Source organism: Actinia tenebrosa, unplaced genomic scaffold (assembly GCF_029948245.1).
Source record: "Actinia tenebrosa isolate PJP-AT-01 unplaced genomic scaffold, QUT_ActTen_1.0 PGA_scaffold5__44_contigs__length_20552954, whole genome shotgun sequence".
Classification (NCBI taxonomy): domain Eukaryota; kingdom Metazoa; phylum Cnidaria; class Anthozoa; order Actiniaria; family Actiniidae; genus Actinia; species Actinia tenebrosa.
The window spans coordinates 8727838-8750570 of NW_028292582.1; the positions used below are offsets into that span (position 1 = coordinate 8727838).

The following is a 22733-nucleotide window of genomic DNA, read 5'->3' on the forward strand; positions in this document are numbered from 1 at the left end:
CTGAAACACAGACACAACACGGCATGTATTAAGATTAAAGGGACTCTGAGATGCCAGACACTTCTTCTAGCTCACTGTCCTCGCTCACACTTTCATCGGATGTATTATATTCTTCTCCTCAAGCAATTTCCGGCTCAAATTGATAAAGAACAGCCATACTTCCATAGCGAAATTTGGTTGATTCAGCTCCAGCTATCCAACATGTTCCACTATCTGACGTCATCACACCTCATTCATCCCAAGCCATCAAATCCGCGATATTCCACAGGTAGCCCCGCTTAAGTCATTTCGCAACTTTGACGGACGATATCACCCCAAAAAACGCATTTCATGGAATTTTCATTTCGATTTTCAAAATCAACAAGGTTTGATGTACATTTTAAGCTATGATGTGTCTGGCACCTCAGAGTCCCTTTAAATTTAAAGTGTTACTACGACGAAAATCGCTCAAACTTGGATTCAGACTCCAAAAAATAATTGTAGAAATATCATACTTTTGTCCTGAATATCGAGAAAACACTTCATACAGTGATTATTGGACCTTTAAAGAGTATTCTTAGGAAGTCTCAGCTGAATCCAAGTTTAAGCGATTTTCGTCGTAGTAGCACTTTAAAAAATATAACATTACATGGCGTCTTGGAACAGATATGATTTTCGACAAAATCCCTATCTCAGCATGACCATGTAATATCCTATAAAATCATTAATAGAGGCTTTGCATCATCACGTGATGGCAGCCTTGACAGGAGGCAGGAACAATTGAATCTGGTCTCATCTGATTTCCAAGAGAAAGAATTCAGTTTCTCAGGGGAGAAAGACCCTACTGTTGTGCCTCCTGTCATGGCTGCCATCGCCTAGTCATCATCTAGTTTTCTTGGTTGTTATTACATATTATTTTTTATATATTTCTTTTGATAACAGGGCCATAACCAGAACTTTTACAGGGAGGGTGCACATCAAATAAAATCGGACCATTGATTGTTTCTTTTAAGAAAGCAGAACCAAAAATAAATAAAAAATAAATAAAAAATAAATAAAAAATAAAAAAAGGTAACCAAAAGAAAGCAGAACCAAAAAAAAAGGAGATGCATGAGCGGACCTTTAGCTCTTATGGGGGGGGGGGGGGGAGGGGGGTGCACATGCACCCCGTGCTCCCCCCTAGTTACGGCCTTGGATAATGCTGTAAAGCACTTTGGAATTCTAATGTAAAGGGGTCAATAAAGTCATCATCATCATCATCATCATCATCACCATCATCATCATGTCATGGTGCAAAGCCTCTTATAGGAAAGTGCTTTTTTGCAACAAGCATACCTGCTTAGTTTCCTTACCTTTTTATTAGTTATCTTTCGTTTCTTGGTGTTTTTAACTGGTGACTCTGACTCATCAACATCACTCGTAGATACACTGATTTTTCGATTATTTTCTGTCCTCTGTCTAATTTCATTCATTATTGTGCAGCTTTTTTTATTGCCGTAAGTTTTTACCACCTTGGGTCTTCTTTCTGACCCATAAAAAGATTTAGAATTTGATTTATCCTTTTCATCTTCAGAGGTAGAGTGTTCATGTATAGAATTCCGTGGTGTTGCGGCAGCAGAAGGGAAACTGATTAGTTTACTTGGCGGAAAATCTCTTTCTTGAGGTGAATTCGTTAAGTTCGTTTCCTCAACATTTTTATGACCAATACTTTGCTTATCCCTATGCATGATCTGGTTTATCTCCTCGCTGAACGGCCCATCATTTATCCTTTTATTTTTATCTGTGACAGAAGCTTCTTTATGAAGTGGTAAACAACTAGTGTTTCCACTTTTTCTTCTTGCTGATACATTTTGGATCCCATCTTGTCTTTGCACCATCTGTCTAATATTTCTTAATTTGCCGCTCTTATTTTTCAAATTGGAGTTTCTTGTCATCATAGTTTTCAATTGTTCACCAAAGGAAGATTCAAGATCCCAATGGCTTTTCGTAGTTTTGCAATTAAATTTCGAGGTAAAAGAATCCTCTTTTTTTTGGCTCATGCTGGATGACTTAAGGTTACTATGGCCATCATTCTGAGATGATTTCTTTGGGATTTTAAAGTCTCTGCAAGCATACTCCTGAAAAAAAAAATGAAACAAAAAGGAATGAATAAATGGATGAATGATTGAGTAAACCAATGAATGGATGGATGGATGGATGAATGGATGGATGGATGGATGGATGGAGGGATGGATGGATGGATGGATGGATGGATGGATAGAAGAATCAATAAATAATAGTAACATGATCTCTCATAATAATATAATCAGATAGATGAACATGCGTAATAGATAAATTACAAGCCTAAGATGAAACGACTGAAGAAGCAGCTTTCCACGGTTTCTAGTTGAGCTGGCTCATTTTTTACGCGACTTGAAGTTGCGAAAGGCCCATTGGCCCTCTTCTTCAGTCGTTTTATCTAAGGCTCATAATTTACCTATTACGCATGTTCTTTATAATATAATCACTTACATGAGCTTCTTTGACTTGGCTTGACAGACATACTTTAGTTCCTCCTAAAATTAAAAACAACTTAGATAAAGTAAAATTCCTTACAGTCATTCCAACCCAGCCCTCAAAACAATTTAAAGTTTAATAAATAATACTAAATACTTTGGTAAAGTGAGAGGTGTGCAGTTATATACAGTCAATTCAAAAAACGTTGTCGTCGACCGGCTCAAGTCTACGCGACTGGACCGAAAGGAATATAGGTAAAAATCACTGAAGCGGTTTAAATATTCGTTCTGAATAAATTGTTCCCGCTAGTAATAAGATAATAATGGTGAGAAACAATCCATCAAATGCATGTCTTTGGGTTTAAGGAAACAAAAACAAAGTACTTATTATTCAGTTCACAATTTCGAATACATGAAGGCATTAAGAAAAAGTCTCCTTCAACATTTCCCGCTCGCCTACGAAGGTTCGTGCTGTAAACCAGGCATAACTAGTCAGATAAAATTATGGAGTCAACTCGGCTTCAATGATTACTACCCAGAGTTCCTTTCGGTCCAGTCGCGTAGGCTTGAGTTTGTCAACGACAACATTTTTTGAATTGACTGTATGTAAAGCAGGGAATGGCAGTACAAGAGAAGTGATAGGAGAAAGAGAATGTGATAGTATTTCTTGAGAAGGGCCTATGGGGGCTTGACATTAACTAATGTTCAATATCTCATAGCTACGCAGTCACATATAATCAATAAGTAGAGTAACACTCTCATTAAATGGATAAAACAAGTGAATAACAAGAAAACTCACATATCATGAAGGACTTAAAAATATTATTATCATCATCATCACCCTCATCATCACCATCATCATCACCATCATCATCACCATCATCATTACCATCATCACCACCATCAATATCACCATCATCACCATCATCACTACCATCATCATCATCACCATCATCATCACCACCACCACCACCATCATCATCATCATTATAAATGCATCTGGAGAAAAATGAATATGGAAAATTTACATTACCTTGTTTAGAGTTATTATCACTGGTATCTTCAAGTAGCACCACCTCACTTTAATGCAATAAACACAATGATATCAGCGAATCATTCAAAAAACTTATGGCTAATCACTAGTGTTGAACTGAAAGCATGTGAAGGTGCCTATAGACATGGCAACTGCTGTACGGTTAGGATAGGTTAGATGCTGCTTCACTACGGTCCAACTCGTATCATGTGCAACTATTACACAAGTAAACAATACTCAAGGGAATGACACATGGTATAAAGCATGTGAAGGTGCCTATAGACATGGCAACTGCTGTACGGTTAGGATAGGTTAGATGCTGCTTCACTACAGTCCAACTCGTATTATGCACAACCATTAAGCAAAAAATAATACTCAAGAAAATGATGAGTGGTCTGAAACAGGAAAACATTACACTCAAAGTAAAGAGGTCTAGTCGTGATCTCTTCTTCACCATAATAACGTTCAAAGACAGTGGCCATCAACTTACTCTTCCTCCTTCTCCTCTTCTCGTTCTTTTCCTTCTTCTTCTTCTATGTCAGACATTTCTTCGGATTCCCCAAACTTTGGAAGTCCTTTAAAACCTTTATCAGGTGATTTCTCAGCTTCTTGTAGAGCTAATCAAACAAAATTGAGCTTTATCAAGTATTTTATATACTTATTCATAATAATTTGTTTAGAGAATTCATATTATTTATGCTTTTAGGCAGGAGTGGAATAAAAAAGTGCGGAAAACGAGAACAGATTGAATAAACAAATATAACTACGTATCAAAACGTCAACCCCTTTCTATGACAAGACAATATATTTTCATCCTTAAATGTGAATTTTCCGTATTCTTCAATTCTGTAACTTCTTTTTGTCTGGTTTTATGATGAAAACAGTTCAAGTGAAGTAAGATTATCTTACGTCGTACATATTTGATACCTAAAAGCACGAACATAACCCCTCTTTACGTCCTGTTACGCACTTTTAAAACATACCTCTCAGCATTTTAGAGTTTGATCTTCTTATTTGACCATGCCATGTGTGTTAAGACCGGTTTATAGTAGTTTTATCAGGGCATATTTCAACCCTAGTGTTTTCTGCTCTCGCTTCTTGTCCACCGCCATTTTGAAAATAATAAGAGCGCGCGAAGAGGAACCTCGATTTGATGCCCGGAAACCACAGGAAGCCCACTAAAGCTCCGTCCACACTATGCCGGATAAATTTGAATCCGAATTTCACAAACCGAAAGCGAAAAAAAAGTTTTCCGTCCACACTAATACGGCTAGCCGGCGTTTTCAAATTGTTCCACTCTGGAGACCGTATTCGAAAAAATTCGTTTCGGTGAATCGTGGATGCTGGGCCTAACCGAATAAATAAAAATTCGGATTCAAATTTATCCGGCATAGTGCTGGTGTGGACGGGGCCTAATAAATTATGTTCAGTACCGCGCGCCTCCTCCGGGCATCTCCTTGGCTCTATTTGCTCCTTAGGCTACATCTCACTAAGCATTCCTTTATTTTCCGAAGTTGTGATTTAGAGTCGTTTTTCGAAGCCGAAAATAAACTCTAGGGCCTAGGATGAGTTTTGGCCTTATTTCTTTATTTATTTAGAGGCTTTCATTAGAGGAGTTAAAAGGAGACTCTGCTCGCAGGGTAGCTTGACTTACAAAGGAGAAAAAAGCGAAAAACAAACAATAAATACAAAAGCAAACAAGCGTGACGAGGGGCAGGCGAACGGACTCTCGGTCCCGTTGAGATGCGCTCCACACACTTATACCACACTCACAATAACATGATTTATAATGATCAGTAAATAGATAGCGGTGTCGGGGCCGAAATCTCCGGCGTAGACGTAAATGCTTCGCGCTGCCTTACTGTGCTTCAGCTTTAGGTCTGGAGGTATGGTCCTACATTAGTTAACCAACGAAAAGTCTAACTTTTTGTTAGAAGAATCGAAATTGAACCTTGAGCATCAGGAAATCTAGAACGTGGACGTCTTTGAAAGCGAAAAGTTTATCCATTCGATATTGGCCATTTTTACATCCTTCACAATGATTTGCTTTTCCGAAAACTGGTTAATAATCTGTCATATTTAAACGTTCGATTCTTCACCGAATCGAATGTACTATATATCTGCTTTTCTCTGTAAGATGCTGATTAGCAGTTTGTTCTGATTTCATTTCCGACGTTTCAAGTATCAAGAGGTTTACTAAACGCTTTCTCACTGGATAATAATTCTATTCTTTATTATTTCTTAGTGAATTTGATAGCTATATAGTAAATACTAGTAGTCTTGTGAGAGGAATATATTTATCAGGGACATTTATTGTATTTATACATTTACTTAGGGACAGAGCCAGCAGTTGCCAACCTAATGAAACAAACCATCCCTCCCTCCTCTCCCCTAAGACATGAGCGTGTTGCGAATAAATCTGCCAATGAGAGGGAATCACAAGCACCCGGCTAGTGTCTACCTTCCCGCTCATATTCAAATGCGGTATGTGCAACTACAGCTACTTTCAAAAAGGTTGGTGTAGGATTTGTTGCATGTTGCTTATCAAGCTTGAAAATGTATTATGTTGATATGTAAATAATGACAGCACAGAAGAAAATATACCGCTTGACACGACGCTCATATTCAAATGCGGTATGTGCAACTACAGCTACTTTCAAAAAGGTTGGTGTAGGATTTGTTGCATGTTGCTTATCAAGCTTGAAAATGTATTATATTGATATGTAAATAATGACAGCAAAGAAGAAAATATACCGCTTGACACGACGCTCACATTCAAATGCGGTATGTGCAACTACAGTTACTTTCAAAAAGGTTGGTGAAGAATTTGTTGAAAACAAATGAAAACAATGGCAGCACAGAAGGAAATATACCCGAAAAACGTACAAACAAAGTTAAGGGGAAAAGTCATATTGTTGTGAGCTTTCGCTGATTGGATTCCCCAAGCCCATAGTGCATTTCGGGTTTGGTATGCAACATCACACAAAACCTTCACCAACGTGTTTTAAAATAGCTGTATATAACACTGTTGGTTTAACTCTATAGATATGGTTTGGTTATTGCAGCTCAGCTTTTGCTCTGAACAGCATAGATACATAGGATTATTCTCGAGGCAGAATTGTTGCATTTGTGGGTTTGTAGTGTTATAGTGTTTTGTCTTGATTTAGGATCGATAGAAAAAATGGATCGTACTCCCTGAAACGAAAACAATAAGCATTATCAGATTTATTTAAAGTGCTACTTGAACAAAAATCGCTCCAAAATTAAAACTCTTTCATTCGAGCTGGAACTTTGCTGAAATAATCTTGAATACATTAAGAACCACTCACTGAAATATCTTTCTGATATTCGAAAGGAAAGGGCCAAAATTTTACGGTTTTTTTACTTGGCCCTTTAACTGTGAGAGGGAATATTAGCTTTTCCGAGGTAACGCGGAAACCTGGTAACGAGTTGGACGCGCGTTGAATTATGGTCTTTTCGTTCTACAGGTTTTACTTTTTGAATCGAGTCACATTTACTTTGGTTTTTGATCTGGGTTTCAAGAGAGTTTGCTAAGCTTTCCGCCATATTGGAAAAAAATGTCGTCCCTAAAACTTTTACCCTGGTCCCAGAGGCTCGACGATTTTTCTCCTGGCCACGTATATTTTGAGCCGCGAAGCGGAGAGCGAGCTGCGAAGACTCACTGCTCCCTGCTCTGGGACCAGGGTATAAAACTTTTAAAGCAAGATAAAGAATGGATTTGCGTATCTTACATGTAAAAGTGGGATTTGTGGCTTGTTGTTTAGAAGCACACCTCTGACACCATTATCTTCACCAAATAACAATGACACTACGTCATCGAATACAGCTTTGATGCAAAACAGAATGACGTCAACTTCTGAAAGAAAAAATGAGAGAAATCTTCTTATGACGGGGAAAAAATTATTGAACAGGCGTCCCTTGCGTCCGGTGCCATGATTGGATGTGAACAGTGATCTCGCGCAGTGATCGGCTAAAGGAGCACACGCATCCACTAAAAGTTGTGATACTAGGCTCGCAGTACGATCAAATGACACGTGGTTCAATGACCAATCAGCCTGATTTCTTTAGAAGTTTTTACCTTGATGGTAAATTTGAGGAGGCATGATATTTGATTAAAAGGTTGCTTTTTGCACTGGGTAAGTGAGCCAATCAGTATGCACGTTTTTTGGAAGTTCTTACCTTCATTGTAGAGTTCAGGAGACATGACACACAAACTATCCCGGGTTTACCTTTTGCATGAGATAATTGAACCAATCAGCATGCACGTTCTTTGGAAGTTCTTACCTTTGTCGTAGAGTTGAGGAAAGTACTGGAATGGAAACGTCATCTGTTGTCCTTCACGAGGAACTACACATCTATGTGACAAGATGGGTGGTTTACATAGAGACACCGTATCACCCAGACACTTGAGTATGGCTTCCTTTATTACTCGACCCAGTCTGGAAACAACCAGTATACAATAAGCTGAAGTAACACCTTCTCAAGAATAAATTGTATAATACCTATAAGGTGATCTACATAAGGACACAGCTAACTCACAGATCCAACCCTGAAACAACCTCTGGGCTGATCTAAGTCAGGGCATGGCTAACTCACAGATAGAACCCTGAAACAGCCTCTGGGCTGATCAAAGTCAGGGTATGGCTAACTCACAGATCAAACTCTGAAACAACCTCTGGGCTGATCTAAGTCAGGGCATGGCTAACTCACAGATCCAACCCTGAAACAACCTCTGGGCTGATCTAAGTCAGGGCACGGCTGACTCACAGATTGAACCCTGAAACAACCTCTGGGCTGATCTAAGTCAGGGCACGGCTAACTCACAGATCAAACCCTGAAACAACCTCTGGGCTGATCTAAGTCAGGACATGGCTGACTCACAGATAGAACCCTGAAACAACCTCTGGGCTGATCTAAGTCAGGGCAAGGCTAGCTCACAGATCAAACCCTGAAACAACCTCTGGGCTGATCTAAGTCAGGGCATGGATAACTCACAGATAGAACCCTGAAACAACCTCTGGGCTGATCTAAGTAAGGACATGGCTAACTCACGGATCAAATCCTGAAACAACCTCTGGGCTGATCTAAGTCAGGGTACGGCTAACTCACAGATCATACCCTGAAACAACCTCTGGCTGATCTAAATCAGGACATGGCTAACTCACAGATTGAACCCTGAAACAACCTCTGGGCTGATCTAAGTCAGGGCATGGCTAACTCACAGATCCAACCCTGAAACAACCTCTGGGCTGATCTAAGTCAGGGCATGGCTAACTCACAGATAGAACCCTGAAACAACCTCTGGGCTGATCTAAGTCAGGGCACGGCTAACTCACAGATCAAACCCTGAAACAACCTCTGGGCTGATCTAAGTCAGGGCACGGCTAACTCAGATCGAACCCTGAAACAACCTCTGGGCTGATTTAAGTCAGGGCATGGCTAACTCATAGATCGAACCCTGAAACAACCTCTGGGATGATCTAAGTCAAGGCATAGCTAACTCACAGATAGAACCCTGAAACAACCTCTGGGCTGATCTAAGTCAGGGTACGGCTAACTCAGATCGAACTCTGAAACAACCTCTGGGCTGATTTAAGTCAGGGCATGGCTAACTCACAGATTGAACCCTGAAACAACCTCTGGGCTGATTTAAGTCAGGGCATGGCTAACTCACAGATCGAACCCTGAAACTACCTCTGGGCTGATCTAAGTCAGGGCATAGACTCTTCCACAGTCTCTCGCTCGTCCGTTCCGTCTCCACGCTTAGAGACTGTAACGGTACAATGACCGAAAGGACTTATGGGTCCCGAAAACTTGGACCCAGCGTGCTTTGGGAACCAAAATACTCGTCCACAGTCTCTCTCGTTTTCGCCGCCATCTTGAAAATATTGAAACGACGGAACGGACGAGCGAGAGACTGTGGAAGAGTCTAAGTCAGGGCACGGCTAACTCAGATCGAACCCAGAAACAACGTCTGGGCTGATCTAAGTCAAGGTGAAAGGCGACACACCCACTCACCCACCCCCTGTTAGGTTAAGTCTCACTTCTGTTGCTAGGTTACTAACCTTTTCTCGTGTTCTTCTATAAGTGATGATAACTCGGGATATCCACGAATTGCAAAATGTTGAGCAGTGTGACCGGACTTTGATTCCAACCTTGTATCTGCGCCATTACGTAAAAGAACTTCCACCACGTCAGTGTGACCTTTTTTACAAGCCTAAATTAACCAATAAAAACAAAGAATTACATCCGGGAACATCACTCAATAAACTGAATAAAGTTTAAAAACTCATGTCGTGGATATTAGGATTTTTAGAGTAACGGACGACAGTGATTATCTTTCAAAAGACTTGCTCTCAGGGCACTCTTTTTACCTTCATTAAAGCGGTCTCGCCCGCAATCTGTTGCTTGTTAATGTCAGCGCCATAAAGCAATAGGACATGCGCTGTCTCGGGAAAGCCCTAGAAATATTCGTAGATAAGATAAACCTTAGGGTTATCAATGTTATTGCCAAATGGCTTGACACAAGTGAAGATAGGAAGAAACCTTATCAATGTTAGTGTATACAGTTAAATAGCTTGACACAAGTGAAGATATGAAGAAATCTTGTGAAAGTTACTGTATGCAGTCAAATGGCTTGACAGTCAAATGGTTTTACATAAGTGAAGATAGGAAAGAACCTTGTCAATGTTATACTGTTTGCAGTCAAATGGCTTGACACAAGTAAAGATAGGAAGAAACCTTATCAATGTTAGTGTATACAGTTAAATAGCTTGACACAAGTGAAGATATGAAGAAATCTTGCGAAAGTTACTGTATGCAGTTAGTGAAGTCAAATGGCTTGACAGTCAAATGGCTTTACATAAGTGAAGATAGGAAAGAACCTTGTCAATGTTATACTGTATGCAGTCAAATGGGTTGTCACAAGTGAAGATAGGAAGAAACCTTATCAATGTTAGTGTATGCAGTTAAATAGCTTGACACAAGTGAAGATATGAAGAGATCTTGTGAAAGTTACTGTGTGCAGTCAAATGGCTTGACAGTCAAATGGCTTTACATGAGTTAAGATAGGAAAGAACCTCGTCAATGTTATACTTTATGCAGTCAAATGGGTTGTCACAAGTGAAGATAGGAAGAAACCTTATCAAATGAATGTTACTGTATGCAGTTAAATAGCTTGACACAAGTGAAGATATGAAGAAATCTTGCGAAAGTTACTGTATGCAGTTAGTGAAGTCAAATGGCTTGACAGTCAAATGGCTTTACATGAGTTAAGATAGGAAAGAACCTCGTCAATGTTATACTTTATGCAGTCAAATGGGTTGTCACAAGTGAAGATAGGAAGAAACCTTATCAATGTTAGTGTATGCAGTTAAATAGCTTGACACAAGTGAAGATATGAAGAGATCTTGTGAAAGTTACTGTGTGCAGTCAAATGGCTTGACAGTCAAATGGCTTTACATGAGTTAAGATAGGAAAGAACCTCGTCAATGTTATACTTTATGCAGTCAAATGGGTTGTCACAAGTGAAGATAGGAAGAAACCTTATCAATGTTAGTGTATGCAGTTAAATAGCTTGACACAAGTGAAGATATGAAGAAATCTTGTGAAAGTTACTGTGTGCAGTCAAATGGCTTGACAGTCAACTGGCTTGACAGTCAAATGGCTTGACAGTCAAATGGCTTGACAGTCAAATGGCTTGACAGTCAAATGGCTTGACAGTCAAATGGCTTGACAGTCAAATGGCTTGACAGTCAAATGGCTTGACATAAGTGAAGATAGGAAGGAACCTTGTCAATGTTACCTGTTCGCACGCGTGCATCAAAGCAGTCATTCCATTCTTCTGACATGCATTAAGATCAGCTTTTCTTCTCAGTAATAACTCTACGACTCCATCTTGTCCGGACGCTGCTGCGAGCATGAGCAACGTCATCCCCGACGCACCATCCAGGGTATCTAGTTCCAGTTCTCCAGCCAGAGCAGCGCGCACGGTCATTTCGTCACCATCTCGGATAGCAGTCTTGACTGAAGCTAAAAATATAGAATCGCATAGGAAAAAATATTTGAAATATAACGCGCGCGCTGATTGGCTGGCTACTGTGTTTATACCAGAGGACAGACACACGCTTGCGTAAAATGGTTAAAAAATATTTTACAAAAGCACATTTTTATATTTATTAAAACACTCTGGCAGCTTCAGAGCACTCGTAAAGCGAGAGAAACTCTTGGCTACGCCTCGTGTTACTAAGCTTGCTTCTCTCGTGTTCTACAGCTCCCAGGAATATACGCGCGCGTTTTAAATTTCCAAATATAAAATATACATTTTCTTACCAAAAGGAACTTCCATGGGTTCGAAAGGAGGTGACGGGATGCACCTTACATAAATGTCATCCTGCAAAAAAAAGTAGTAAAATAATAAACCTGGGGTAGTGAAATACAAGACAAACATGAAATAATAATAATAATGATTATAATTATAATACGATAGGTTTAAGCGCATCATTTTTGCTGACGCTTGCGCCTACATTGTAGTCCTACAGCCTTTAAAGTATGTGGTGATGATAATGGTGATGATTGTGATGATGATAGTGATGATTTTGATGAGAATGAAGATGATGATGATAACGATGGTGGTGGTGATGATGGAGATGATGATGACGATCATGGTAATGATGGTGGCATAATGGTGATGATGGATGGTGATGATGATGATGATGATGGTGGTGGTGGTAATGGTGATGATGACGATGGTGGTGATGATGACGATGGTGGTGATGATGATGATTATCATGATGACGTTGATGATAATGATGGCGGTGATGACGGTGATGATGGACGGCGAAGGTGATGATGATGAAGGTGGTGGTGGTGGTGTTTTGTGCGGGTCGTATAGTGACCGGTCAAGCTAATATTGACTGTGATAATGATAGCGATCGCAGATGATGGCTATAACGTTTGATATAATGATGAAACGTGAATATGAAGATAAAATTGATGATGACGACAATGTTCATCATTTATGTACAAATAATCACAGCTACCTCTTCTTGTAACAATTTTTCTAAAGGAAAATCTTCCAACTCGAAATCAAAGTCTTCATCGTCTTCAATCATCATGTCTTCATCCTCTCTTGCCGCCTAAATAAACGATAAACAACCTTTGCTTTTTCATACGTTGAACAATTAAACCTTGGTATCAAAACAATGAAAGATATTGACATAAAAAAGATTTCAATCCTCAAGAGAAAGGATTTTTTTGAGCCCCAAATTGGGAATGTTAGAGCAAGAGGTCTATACTGTTATACGTGATTAGCCATTACGAGGTTGCTGCAGTGCATTGTGGGACTGTTTAGGGTACTCATTTCCAAGATGGCGTCCATTTTGGCCATTCTCTACTTTCACATCCCAAATTGAAAGGTTTCTTAATTGAATTTATACTATACTTGCTTTTATCTGTACAATACTGATTATCAGTTTATTCCACGTTATTTTTGCGTGTACAGATCATCATGAGTTTTGGTCTTACAGAAAATGTATTGACTTACGAAAAAATGTTTCAAATTTACCTTAAACGTCTTCAAACTTCTATCTTTTTCTGTTTTTTACTTCATTTTATATTTGGATACCAAACAAGATATTGTCAACATTGTCTGATCAGCCTTCAGCAAAATAAGTGGGTTTTTACCCTCTGGTTACCCCCCAAAGACGCAAAGTATTATGGGAATGTGAAAGTAGAGAATAAGCATAGAAATTGAAATTGAAAAAAATAAAGAGAAATATGGAAAGAGAAAAAAACGAAAAAAAAAAGAAAATGAGAAAGAAATGGTTATGGAAACGGGAATTGATATTCATATGGAAATAGAATTAGGAAAAAAACTAGCAGAAACAGAAAAATATATAAAAATTGAAATTAAATAAAAAAACAAATATAAACATTAAAGTTTATATTTGAAGCCCAAATTGAAAATCGGTTCTGAAACCAACGAAATTTTCAAGCAACTTTTTTAGTGAATTTAATAAATGAAGTGAAAATTTCAAAACAGCCGGATCGCGTGATAATAGTAAATGGAAAACGATTACATAGAGAAAAAAAAAACAATATGAAAATAAAAAACTGAATAAATTAAAGTTCAATAATAAAAAAAGAACAATACTAAAAAAAAAATAAGAGCAGGACAAAACCTGGCGAATAAAAATCCTTGCACTAAAATCGTAATAAAATCAAAATACTTACCACAAGATCGTTAGAATTATTATTTTCTGTAGCGCAGGATTTTTTCTGGTTCTCTTCCAAGATGTTTTCTCTATTTCCTTCGCCAATAATTGCGCCTATCAAATCTCCACTGGTTAAACTCGATGAAAAATTTGCATCCAAAATCGAGCTCTTTTTACTCTGCTCTTCTCGTGTATTCTGTAGCGTAGGATTCGATTTAGCCTTCGCTGTAGTATTGCTTTCTTCGTTTTTATCCATTTTAGAATTTTTTTTCACTTTAGCCCCCTTCATTGCTTTCGAATGCTGTAAATTTAACTTCATGGACGATGACGATGCAGTCCCCTTTTCAACACCTTGGTTTGAATTTACATTATTCGCCATCGATTGCACAGGTTTTTTTCTCTTGACTCTTTTACCAGCAGCTGTGTTTTCGTGGCTTTTTTTTAACATCTTTTTAGGTTTTCTATTTTTTTGCTTGTTTTTTTCTTTGGCAGCACTGCTTTCAACTGAGCTGTGCTTTTGAAAATTCTGCACCAATGTCTCTTCTGTTCCATGATCACCTAGACAACCATGAGTGCTTGCAGTGTCGTTAATAAATGATGATTGCACATCGGACGAAGACTTTGGTTTTATTGTAGCAGAACTGTTTGTACAATTTTCAGAGTCTTCTCTCATCATATCGTCTACATCGACGAGGTTAAAGTCATCAGACGTCTTATCTTTTGTATTCATTTCACAATTCTTTTCTGCTCTTGATAGACTGTCATAACGACTTCTACGTAACTCCTCGGTGTAAGGAACGACCACTTGTGTTCTTTCTGGTGTAGCAGGTTTTATTTCTTTGTCTGTCAAGCTTTCAATATTTTGCATTTTTTCTGTCTCGTGGATTGAGTTATTTATCTCTGTGCACTTATCATCAATTTTTTCAACCCTTGACTTAACGTCGTTATCATTTCTAATGCTCTCCTTATGAATAGGTTTTATTCTGACATCAATTAATCCCAACTCATCCTTCTCGTTTTTCTTCTTTTCATCTGTTTCCCTAGATTTATTTCCTTCTTCGACACCAGCTATTCTTCCAATTTCCTTTTCACTTGTATTTTCATCTTCATTCAATTGTTTTTCACTTCCGACCAATTTTTCTTCCAAAACCAACTTATTATTTTCATTATCTGCATTCGTATTTCCTAAATTATTCTCGCTTTCAATTTTCTTGCCATTTATGCCATCATTATTCTTTTCTGTTGCCTGTTGTGTGTTTTCCGTCGTAGCCAAGTTCATCGTCGCCTCTACGTTTTTAGATTCACGCGTCTTTGCCGCGAGAAAGCGAAGATTTTTCAAAACACGTGAAGTGGTTTCCGATGTCAATACCAGTCCTTTCTTAGATGAACGCGGTTCAACAGCCGAAGTCCATTCTTTTATAGTCTCTCTTTTTTCTTCTTCGCCTTTTTCTAAAGTTGCTTCACCGATTGAATTATTTCCCTCCTCTTCAGGCCTGCGCTGTAAATGATCACCCTTTTCAAGACTGGGTGATTCATACATACAACTAATTTCATCTTTTTCGATGTCTTTCAAATTCTCATCCTTTGTTTCACTTAGAGATATTGATATCATTGCATTACTTTCGCCTTCATCGTTACACGCAGTTGCACTGTCTTCTATAGAAGCCATACGTCCATCAAAGGTAGAGTGTTCATCATCTTCAACCAACAAACGCTTCGATACATCAGAACTACACAAATTCAATCCATCTTGTTTTTCTTGTACATCATCATCTTCAGGCAACATTTTCTCGACAGCACGTCTCTCATCACTATGAGACATCGTTTTTGAAGTCTTAGCCTTAGATAGATCAGGAGAGGACGAACAAGAAACATCCGAAGATTCTCGATTTTTGATACAAGCCATCTCAGTACCCTCACCTTGTTCCGCATCTATGTGCTTTTGGTATTTATCCCTTGCTATTTTATGCATAATGCCTTTCAACTCCGTTATTGTAGGGCATACGTTATCAACCATTGAGCTTTCGTTAGATCTATCCCCTTTAATTAGTGCCCTCTTTGCTTTGGGCTCACTAATTTCTAGAAATTCTGAGTCACTTTTTTCTAGGATTTTCTCCGAGTTTTCGAGTTCTAACATTCTTTCTTTTAGCGTTTGTAGCTGAGTTTTTCCTTTTATTTTGACCAAACTTTCATCATCGGAAGAATTATCATGGTTTTTAATTTTCGCGCCAAAATTTAGAGCCTCTTCTTCAGTTTTCGGAGACTCAGAAGATGAGCTTTCCTTTTTGTTCAAACTTCTTTTTCTATTCTTTTTCAGTGAGAGTTCAAAACGGTTTTTTCTTCTAACAGGGGTTCCAAATATACTTTGGTCTTCATCGTTTTCTTTTATAAAACCAGGACTTTGTTCTGACGAGGTATCAAAGGCTTTTTTAGTGTCTTGAGCTCCATTTGATTGGGAAAACTTAGTAGGCGTACTTTCGGGAGTCTCGAGGGATTCCCGCCGAATGACAGGACTGCAGTCACTTGATACATCTAGTGGCGACTGAAGGACGCGAGGGGACTGGGTCCGACTTCCAGTTACCTCACTATTATTGTCCTCAGAATCACTCAGAAGCGAAATAATTTCGATGTTATTAGTTTTTCCGCTGTTAGATTTTATGTTTTTATCCAACGTCTCTAGAGGTGAGGACTCAAGATCGCTTTGGTTTAACGATTCGTGCGAAGAAATATGAATGACGTCAGTAGAGTTACTTTCATTGGTGCTTTCAGTACTTCGATTTAAAATGTCATCTCCGGTCTCAGAAGACTTTACGTCTGAACTCTGACTGAAAACGTCGTTGTCAGACGCGGTGATGTCACTTCCGGTTTGAGAAGACAAGAGAGTTGATTTGCTAGATGATTGATTTGATACGTCACTTTCCATGAGTGCGACGTCACTTCCTGCCTGAGATGACGACTCGGAGCATGTCTTGGTCTTTCGGGTTTGGATCATGCACATTGCTAGTTCTTTGCTTGCTTGTCTTGTTAGTCCCAGAGGTTCAATATCCCCAAAAAATGCTGTAGCCTTGTTCTCGCGTGAGGTGCTGGCTGTGTCTTGATCTTCTCCTTCTGACATCAAACGGTCACGTCGTAACTGCAATAAGGAATGGAAAGATTTCAGTGAATGACACGATTGAATGATAATTTGCAGAGCAGAGCAGAGCAGAGCAGAGCAGAGCAGAGCAGAGCAGAGCAGAGCAGAGCAGAGCAGAGCAGAGCAGAGCAGAGCAGAGCAGAGCAGAGCAGAGCAGAGCAGAGCAGAGTTTCTATGTCAAAGGATTTGTTCCTACGACCAAGAAGGGATAGAAGTAGAAATCATCTAGCACTCAGCTGGGTAATTCTTTAGCTAAAACCAAGAAAGTTAATAGATTATCTTCCAGGGGAGTCAAGATGGCGTGGTTCAAGGGCAGACCATGAATTTTGTTTTGGGAGGTGTGCAGAACCAAAAAAAAGGGAATGCAACTTTTAACTGTGTTACATTGAAACTGGTCACAGGTATTTGACAACAAAATGTTACCATGTGAAAGGGCACTTTGCAGGCTTCAGTAGGGGTTCACAGCCCCCTGGGTCTACGCCTGTGGTGATAAAATGAAAGCAAGCTGAATTGATTGGTTGTATTTTTCTGAAGAATTTTAACGTTTTCTTTTTTCCTCCCTCATCTAAAACCAACCCTCACTAACTTAAACGAAAAGATATAACTAGCTAAAAACTAGTGTGAGCTGCGTCGGTGTTTCTAATGAAACAGTAATGATGAAAAGGTAAATTATACACCGTGAAAAGATGAAAAAACTTACTGACGTTTCGGACGCTAGTCCTTCGTCGGAGTAAAAGAGAAAGAAGTGGTAGAAAGGAGTGTATATATGATAGAATAAGACAAAAGAAACCAATGAGAGCAAGGTAGGCAAGGAAACAAAAACAAACAATCAAAAGACAAAAGAAAAGGTTAGTTGAAAATAAAGCGTTCATTAATCCCGTTGGGACTAAGAGTGCCCAATAGGTGAATAAGCCGCATTTCTTTGGTCTTGCGACAATCATTGTTGCCGTTAAGCAAAGAAAGACCGAAAACAATGAAGCCAGAAAGAGAATGGTTAGCTAGATTAAAATGGCGGGAAACTGGTTTGGTGGGATCGTTATTGCGAATATCATAAAGATGATTGCAAATGCGATCACCAAGACGGCGGCCAGTCTCGCCCACATACAAAAGATTGCAGCGGGTACATTTAATACAATATACAACATTAGAAGTGGTACAAACAAAATGGTCAGTGATTTTAACAGTAGATTTAGGACCGACAACAGAAGTGTGAGAGGCTATGTGAGGACAAGTATAACAACGTTTACGAGAACAGCGAAAAGTACCAGGTTCTTTGTTAGAGGGAAGAACTCCCTTGACCAAGAAAGAACGGAGATTACGATCACGTTTATAGGAAAAGAGAGGGCGGTTGTTGAAAATAGCAGAAGTGCGAGTATCAGAGTCAAGCAGAGAAAAGTTGCGGTTAACAATGGGTTTAATGGAAATGTTAATAGGATGATACGTAAGAGTGAAAGGAATGCGGTCATTAGAGGGACGAGTGCGAGGAGTGAGAGCGGTGGTACGATCAATAGTAGAAACTTTACGAATGGCGCGATCAATAACATGAGCAGGATAATTACGCTTAAGGAAGAAGGAACGCATCTCAGAACATTTAACAGAAAAATCAAGATCATCACTACACAAACGACGAAGACGAGTAGAGTAAATAAGAATGAGAGTCAGTAGGTTTGTAATGGACACTAGTGCTAAGACGGTCGTCATTAAGACGACCGTCTTAGCACTAGTGTCCATTACAAACCTACTGACTCTCATTCTTATTTACTCTACTCGTCTTCGTCGTTTGTGTAGTGATGATCTTGATTTTTCTGTTAAATGTTCTGAGATGCGTTCCTTCTTCCTTAAGCGTAATTATCCTGCTCATGTTATTGATCGCGCCATTCGTAAAGTTTCTACTATTGATCGTACCACCGCTCTCACTCCTCGCACTCGTCCCTCTAATGACCGCATTCCTTTCACTCTTACGTATCATCCTATTAACATTTCCATTAAACCCATTGTTAACCGCAACTTTTCTCTGCTTGACTCTGATACTCGCACTTCTGCTATTTTCAACAACCGCCCTCTCTTTTCCTATAAACGTGATCGTAATCTCCGTTCTTTCTTGGTCAAGGGAGTTCTTCCCTCTAACAAAGAACCTGGTACTTTTCGCTGTTCTCGTAAACGTTGTTATACTTGTCCTCACATAGCCTCTCACACTTCTGTTGTCGGTCCTAAATCTACTGTTAAAATCACTGACCATTTTGTTTGTACCACTTCTAATGTTGTATATTGTATTAAATGTACCCGCTGCAATCTTTTGTATGTGGGCGAGACTGGCCGCCGTCTTGGTGATCGCATTTGCAATCATCTTTATGATATTCGCAATAACGATCCCACCAAACCAGTTTCCCGCCATTTTAATCTAGCTAACCATTCTCTTTCTGGCTTCATTGTTTTCGGTCTTTCTTTGCTTAACGGCAACAATGATTGTCGCAAGACCAAAGAAATGCGGCTTATTCACCTATTGGGCACTCTTAGTCCCAACGGGATTAATGAACGCTTTATTTTCAACTAACCTTTTCTTTTGTCTTTTGATTGTTTGTTTTTGTTTCCTTGCCTACCTTGCTCTCATTGGTTTCTTTTGTCTTATTCTATCATATATACACTCCTTTCTACCACTTCTTTCTCTTTTACTCCGACGAAGGACTAGCGTCCGAAACGTCAGTAAGTTTTTTCATCTTTTCACGGTGTATAATTTACCTTTTCATCATAACTTAAACGAATTAGAGCTGTGCTCCACAGTTATACATGGAATTAAGCAACTGCCAGAAATGCCTTCACATTGCTTTCAACTCCACCCCATTGAGCTTCACCACTGATGTACTAGTGGTGGTGATGAGTGTCAAACTCAGTTTTTTCCATATTTCGCTTCCATTGTACTAGGCCCACCTTTTGTCTTTTATTAGCATTTCGTCTTCTCTTCCTCCAGAAGGCTTCCAAAACCTCTTCACACTCCAGAACATTTTCTTCGGGTTCCCAAGTGTCCTCCTCTGGTGGGAATCCCTTCCATCTCACCTTATAGTACCGCTTGCCATCCTGGAAAAGAAAGAAAAACAGGCTATAAATTTCTAAAGGGATTCCTGTGGAAAAGAATGAAGGAAAGGAACTGGGGTATTGGGAATACCTCCAAATTATCGCTGTGTTTTAAGTACTCTCATTTACTCAGGGTTAGCCTTGAATCGGTGTCTAAATTATCACAAATACCAATGGTAAAGCAAAGAATGCACAACTTCAGAAATACACTTCGAAATTCCACGGACCTTCACTGGAACAATAGGAATATTCTGCACAAAGTAAAGACTATCCCTGAGCAACTGAGAAAATGAAATTGGAGCATAGCAAGATCTAAGAATCGCTGGAATGACTGTTTTTGCTTGTTATTATTCTCGTCCATAACATGGAGGATAGTCTTCGATTTTTAGTGTTGTTTGCCTAACTATTTGTATTTTGTTGCATGCTAATTCCTTTCGGTCTTAGAATGACCTATCGTCTATCTTAGAAATAGACACAGTGTGCTATATTCAATATGGTATATGGTATATTTAAGGAACATAAAATGTGTGCGCATGTCTCTGTACTGTGATATAAACATGCTGGAAGCTGTAGAGCAAGTTTAGAGAGGAGAGGTATAGCTGAGTAGTTCTCTTGCTATTTCAATGCTCTAAGGCTCCCAAAATATTTATATCGCAGTACAGAGACATAAGCTGCTGTTTCATAAACACAGTAACCAGCACCTAATCTTTGTATTTCGAATATTTTATGGATGGCATATTAATAATGGTGTGGTATTGCTAGCCAGGTTTCTTTTGACATCATTTGCTGTTTCATAAAAAACGTTCAGTTTTGAATATAGAATTCTTTCTGGTTGACCTCACATGGTAGTCACAGTTTGACCAGCATTTGGAGCGGTTAATGAGATTCAAAGACTGTTATCATTTTTATGAATTACATTTAAAAGTCAGTATAAATACAGAACCGCGTTGATTTCGAAATATTACGATAACTTTTCAATGATGCTTTCGAAAACAAGTCTATCTATTTTACTTATTTACGTAAAACAAAACGCTTAAGCCTAATTGTTATAACTTTAATAAGCTTAATTTAGATGCGAATAGTTGGGAGATTCTATCAAAATAAGTCACGAAAACCTAGTAAATGGTAATAGTGAGAGAATTTAGCATTTACTAACGATGGATTATAACTACAATAGGGTTTATAATTAGCAAATAGAAGTAAAAATATTATATAAAAGAGGGCTTTGTTTACAAAAATGATGAGGTACGTACATCAAGTTACAGATGTTACTCGAACGGTCAAAATATCTCGACTTCTAACAGATAATATAGCATTTTTAAACCGACTTACCTTTACACGGGTATTGAGGAAGTATTCGACTTCAAAAAGTTCATCGTCCTCTTCCATTCTTAAGAGAAAAAGAGGAAGAAATGTCGGGATTTTTTTGTTCAAATATCAAAAATATTCGGCATGCAGGTGAAGTTTGACATAGACTGGTAACAGGCTCTCTCATCCCACAGGAAACCCAAGCAAACTTCTACGTTTCGAAACGGTTTTTTTTTTTTTTTGCCGGTGAGGGGTGGGGGCCGGCGAGATTTTTAAAAGGGCACATCATTAAAAACATCCGCAAAAAAAACACAGATCTCAGCACAGGTAGCCCAAGCTTGGTTTCTGTGGTGTCCTGTTATAAGGAAATGTATGGGGATTCGTAAGAAATAAAAATAAAAATTTCTTACTGGTGGGGAAAAAAATCTTTAAACGGGCTAAATTCAAAAAATAACCACGCAGAGCGAAAGAAGTGTTCTTTATCAATGATCGGGTAAAATTTCGAGGCTTTATTTCACTTTTCAATGATTTTATTGACTTTTTTGATGAATCCCCATACATTTCCTTATGACATGACACTACAGAAACCAAGCTTGGGCTACCTGTGATCTCAGATCTCATGATTGCCAATGTACACACATGTACTAGTTCTTATAATAACCAATGTCACGGCTCTCCCCTCCCTCACACATAAATATAATATATATGCTGATCAAAGCCATTGTAGTTACGTAACAATGGACATTATTCATCGGAGCCACACCCCCGAATTCGAGACTTTATGATGGTCAAAGCTCCCCAACTCCCCCTCCCTCATACATGTCCCTCCCTACAGACCACCTATGATAATAAAGGATCTTACGTGACAACTGTTACGTGACAGCTGTTACGTGACAACTGGTCCTCGGTCAGTGCTTTCAACCCCCCGTCCCCTCCCCCCATAATGGCCAGGTTCTTGAACACCCCTCCCCAGCTAATTCTCCAATCGATGCGATCTAATGACAATTCCTTTTGAGCCCACTTAGACCCACACTATTACAAATGGATCAAAGGTGAACTAACACACGTCCGTTTACATGCCAAAGCTAATAAGGAAAGTAGGTGAAGACCACAATGTTATGAATACTCTACATATCTTTGAATTTGGAACGAACATTTTGACGATTCAAGAGTGGACAAAATAAATTTAGGGCGGGTTGAAGATTGAATAGCAATCTGATCATGAGAGAAAGAAAAAAATTCCGCAAATGTAGTTTATTTATTTTTCTGCTCGCATGCATTTCTCATGGCAAACTAATTAAGCATTGTGCTAGTGACGTCATATTCAAGTGTTTCTATTCCGACTCCCAATATACCAGTTCAGCCACGTTAAACTGCACGTATACGGTATTAAAAGTGTCGTACTCTATGATATAGACGACAGTTATTTGATCTCTAAGGATATTATGAGACATATATATATACAGACAGCTACACTC

The 22733-nt window shown here is 38.9% G+C and overlaps 2 protein-coding genes across 2 annotated transcripts in view; both read right to left on the bottom strand.

Moving 5' to 3' along the window:
* The window catches only part of LOC116303892 (uncharacterized), a 16066-nt gene extending 11444 nt beyond the window's left edge, over nt 1-4622 (bottom strand). The window contains exons 1-5 of the mRNA XM_031713501.2: nt 4491-4622; nt 3998-4124; nt 3508-3554; nt 2491-2534; nt 1332-2096 (exon numbers count right to left, since the gene is read on the bottom strand). Coding sequence (XP_031569361.2) covers nt 1332-2096; nt 2491-2534; nt 3508-3554; nt 3998-4124; nt 4491-4500 — 993 coding nt within the window. The 5' untranslated portion in view covers nt 4501-4622. The remainder of the gene's footprint in view (nt 1-1331; nt 2097-2490; nt 2535-3507; nt 3555-3997; nt 4125-4490) is intronic.
* Nucleotides 4623-5711: 1089 nt separating this feature from the next.
* LOC116303894 (uncharacterized) lies at nt 5712-21434 on the bottom strand. Its single transcript, XM_031713503.2, has 11 exons — nt 21280-21434; nt 19804-19950; nt 13762-16875; nt 12570-12665; nt 11860-11920; nt 11333-11559; nt 9903-9989; nt 9594-9745; nt 7813-7967; nt 7260-7384; nt 5712-6702 (listed from the first exon to the last, which is right to left on the bottom strand). The coding sequence occupies exons 1-11, from the start codon at nt 21334-21336 to the stop codon at nt 6574-6576; spliced, it is 4350 nt and encodes a 1449-aa protein (XP_031569363.2). The 5' UTR covers nt 21337-21434; the 3' UTR covers nt 5712-6573.
* Nucleotides 21435-22733: the final 1299 nt, after the last annotated feature.